The following is a 4,436-nucleotide window of genomic DNA, read 5'->3' as shown; positions in this document are numbered from 1 at the left end:
AAAATTTGCAAATTTGTCATATTTTGGGGTTATTGAGCGCATTTTGGTGTTTGATTACGCGAAGTTTCAGATTCCTGTATTTGGTTGCAAGTGGGTTGAAAATAATAATGGCATACGAATGGATAAGTCAGGATTTTTGCAAGTGGATCTCAATAGGGTGGGGTACAAAGATGAGCCTTTCATTCTAGCCTCTCAAGCTAAACAAGTGTTCTATGTCAATGATCCGACAAGAACGAAATGGTCTATAGTGCTTTTATCTAACTAAATAACTGATGAAAACATTGGAGATCAAGGTGATATTGGTGTTAAGAGACGCGTAGAACATATTCCTACCAAGAAAAGAAAGAGACGTTAGTGAAAAAGGTAATAGTATATATATATTCAATTCCGACAACTTTTTTTTGACACAAGTACTAATGTGCTTTATTCAATTTGTACCGATTGTTATATATTCAATTTGTATAGTTTTTTTCAATTTGTATTCCGATTGTTACAATACTTGTCATCTGATTTTGGTGCATATTTTTGTTTTGTACATAACTTTTGAACCATGTATCCGTTTGTCGACTTCTTTACGTGTAACTATACTATTTTGACGATTTCGGAGCTGCTCATGCACTTATCTTTGCATTTCGGGACTATTTTTTATCGGTTTTGCTTCTGTCCATAATCAAAAGTTGGGCTTAGGGTCTGAATTTCGAAAAACCGACTTCATTTTTGAGTCCGTGAGGACGTTTTACCATAGCCATGTAAATTTCGTTCAATTCCGACAACTTTCTTTTTTTGACACTTATTCTGATTTCACCGATTTCGATTCCGATTTACTTGTACATAGTTACTTTGACTTGTATAGATTGTTAACTTATTAATAGTGTACTAATGTGCTTTAGTTTGTTTGATACAGGTCAAATGGCTAGTAATCAAGAAAACTCACAAGAAAACTCACAAGATAGAGATGCTCCAGATACAAATCCTCCATCTGATACATCATCAACAGAAGTTGCACGAGGCATTACCATTACGAAGGGAATCATTCGAGATATAGACAGAGGATTAATATATAATTTAGAATGGCATTCTGATAACCAAGCAATTGGTACTAATGCTGCAAAGTTGGCAAGCTACATTGGTACACTTGTTCGTTTGCATATTCCAATCTCCGTATCTAGATGGAATCTGAAAAGCAAACCGTTGGACGATAAAAAAGATATGCTTTGGGATGAGCTTAAGGTATCATATATGGTTGTTTTTATTATCTTGACGATAATTTGTTTAAATTACTTATACTAACACACTCTATGCGTATGTTTTTTCGCAGAGGTCTTTTAACATACCAGATGAGCGTAAACGCTACATACTTGGTTTGACCGGAAAAAGATATAGAGGGTGGAAAGATTTTTTTAACAAACACATATCTTAAGGATAAAGAAGGAAACTTTCTTGAAGAGGCCCCGGGACGTCCAAAAAAGTATGAGATCTTCATTAAAGAAGAAGATTGGGTTGAGTTTGTAAATCAAAGAGATCAAGCTTTCCGGAAAAGGAGTGCCACAAATAGGGCGAGAGCATCAAAACCCGCGTATCCATACAAAAAATGGCGTTTGGGATATGCCCTCTTAGAGGAAAAAATTGTAAGTAAATAGAAATGCTACGTTCTTATTAATTGTCTAAATGTGTTTTATTTGACGATTTTATCATTTGTGTCAATGCATAGTTAGAGGAGACGAAAAGTGAGGAAACCTCACTTCCAGTACATGTGTTATGGAAGGAAGCTCGTGTGGGAAAGAATCGAGCTGTTGATCCTGATGTTCAAAAAGTTTATGATGAATGTGTAAGTATAACACTGTGTCTTTAATTAAATCAAATGTTTATTAATATATAATTGATTTTTTATCTCCACTAATAATTTTTGAAATGTAAATGAATTACAGGAGACCATGTCGCAATCGGTATCCACCGGTGAGGACCAGGATAATAGGAGCGTACTTAGTAGAGCACTAGATGTTCCTGAGTATCCCGGTCGGGTGAGGGGTAAAGGTCATGGTGTGACTCCAACCTCTTTCTATAAGCATTTCTAGGAGAAGAAATCCTACCAATGAAGAAGTGTTGCAAAAATTGCAGGAATTACAAGCACAAGTCTCTGAATTGCAAAGATATATATATATATATATATATATATATATATATATATATATATATATATATATATATATATATATATATATATATATATATATATATATATATATATATATATGAGAGAAAAGTGCAATACTTCATCGATGAAAGAAACTAGTGATAAAGCTAGTATCAACTGTCAAAGAAAATTTCCCGAGGTAATTATAAATTCTTTTTTCTTATAATTGTTCTATTTCTGTAATGATAATGACTCTATAATTATTATTGGTTTAGGGCATTTCATCTTGCCAACAATACTTATCGTCACCGAATTATCGCCTAGTTGGCAAGGGAAAAGTGCACAACACTTTGGGAGATTTACTTCACCATAGACCGCTCCCAGATGGACACCTGAAAGTATCAGTTGATGTTGTATTAGATCATGATGCGGTGCTACCGGCACCTGACATGGTCTCAGAGACAACATTTCTGCGAGATGCAATAGGGTCATTTGTTGCATGGCCCTCGGAGCTCATTTTCATTGGTGATGAGGTATGTTGAAAACCATTATGAATCATTTAGTTTTCGAATGTCAATTCTGAACCGTTACGTTAACTATATTTTACATGATAATTTTAGACTACTCCTACAAAACCCGCAATTAAGGGTAAAGGGATTTTGCAGGAGGACGAGTCTGTTGCATCACTAAAAGAGGTACATTTAAAGTGTTAATATATGATCTGAATCTAAAACTGCATGATTTTATAATTTACCTAAGTTATATGATTTTTAGGTATCTGCTCGAGGGTCACAACAAGTGACGCAGCAAGATCGTAGCGTACCGCCCAAGGAAAAGGGTCCTCCGAAGGCCGTGGCAAAAAGAGGTGCTTTTGTGCCTCGATACCGGCATACGCTCGGAACACTTGTTGATATGTCATATTTGACGACATGTGCTATCCGTGAAATTAGTATGGATGAAGCTGTCTTTGGTATTGAATTCCCCAAAAATGTTTCACTAGATGACATGAAAGAGATTTTTACCCATGACCAATTAGGCGTCAGTAATGTTCACTCATACATCCGGTAATCCGATGAATATATTATTTAATTAGTTGAATAATTTATTTACACATTTCAATGAAAATAGTCTAATGTTTATTATGTTTTTATTTAAGGTTGTTGTATGACAAAGTGTTGTGCGGGACTGAATTGTCAAATAGATTCCATTTTGTGTCTTCCTCCCATTGCAGCGGACAAACAATTGCTACGGAACCGGATTCAGTTAGACAGAGCTTAGTCGTTAGATTCATGACCACCGGCAATACAGAAAGCTTGTATCTTTTGGTGTATAATACCCTACCAGTGGGGTTAGTTTTTCATTCTTGGTTCATCTAATCATTGTTTCTTTTGAGTAGCAAAATTTTCATATAAACTTTTGTTTTAATTTATAGAGCACACTGGTTGTTGCTTGCTATCAACCCTATAAAAGAAGTGGTATATTTTCTGAATTCGGTAGATGGTGAGTGGACCAATTATCCGACTATGAAGTCAACGATTGATAGGTAAGTGAGATCGTTCTAAATATTCCTGTATATTTATATATTTAATTATTTGTGAGATTGATCTAAATATATGCTTTTATATTTTTGTTAGATCAATACAAGTGTTCCGAAGTCAAAGAGACGCACAGGTATCCCGGACTAAATCAAACAACATTACTTGGATCAAAGTGCAGGTACATTAATTTTCACAATTTTGCTTATAATGGTTATGCTACTTGATAAAACAAGACAACTATAAAATCTTATTTGTTTTTCTATGAAGTGTCTGCAACAAGGAAACAATACAGATTGCGGATACTTTGTTTTGAGGTTTTTGAAAGAAATCCTTCAAACGAATCAATTAGAGATTCCAATCACGGTATGGATTTATAACTTGGGATAATTTCTTATAATTTATTACATTTAACTAAATCATTCATATTATGTTTTTGTTATGTAGTACTTTGATGACTTCTATGCTGCTTCTTACACGAAACTTAAGTTGGAAGAAATCAAAGAGGAATTGTGTCAATTTTATATTCAGCGACTATTCATATAGGTATGAATACATTATTGTGTGAAAAGTTTTATGAATACATTACTGTGTGACAGATTTTGATAATGAATTTGTGTTTGAGTTTCTTTGGTGGATGTTGGTTCATTTTGCTTAATATTAATTGACGATGATGACGTTGTTATATGAATCAAGTGATGCTGATAGTTTGATTTGAGATTGGATTGATGACAAATTACATTGGTGGATTGAGTTGCAAATCACAT

The 4,436-nt window shown here is 34.1% G+C and overlaps 1 protein-coding gene across 1 annotated transcript; it reads left to right on the top strand.

Annotated features, from left to right (window-relative positions):
• Positions 1 to 2,269: 2,269 nt before the first annotated feature.
• Positions 2,270 to 3,038, top strand: LOC131627563 (uncharacterized). The gene is made up of 3 exons (XM_058898403.1): positions 2,270 to 2,333; positions 2,410 to 2,667; positions 2,755 to 3,038. Exons 1-3 carry the CDS (start codon positions 2,280 to 2,282, stop codon positions 2,845 to 2,847), a joined length of 405 nt encoding a protein of 134 aa, XP_058754386.1. The 5' UTR covers positions 2,270 to 2,279; the 3' UTR covers positions 2,848 to 3,038.
• The last annotated feature ends 1,398 nt before the right edge of the window (positions 3,039 to 4,436 follow it).

The sequence above is a fragment of the Vicia villosa genome, unplaced genomic scaffold (assembly GCF_029867415.1).
Source record: "Vicia villosa cultivar HV-30 ecotype Madison, WI unplaced genomic scaffold, Vvil1.0 ctg.000368F_1_1, whole genome shotgun sequence".
Taxonomy (NCBI): Eukaryota; Viridiplantae; Streptophyta; class Magnoliopsida; order Fabales; family Fabaceae; genus Vicia; species Vicia villosa.
The sequence above is the reverse complement of the archived record's forward strand: the minus strand, read 5'-3'. Positions and strand labels throughout refer to the sequence as shown.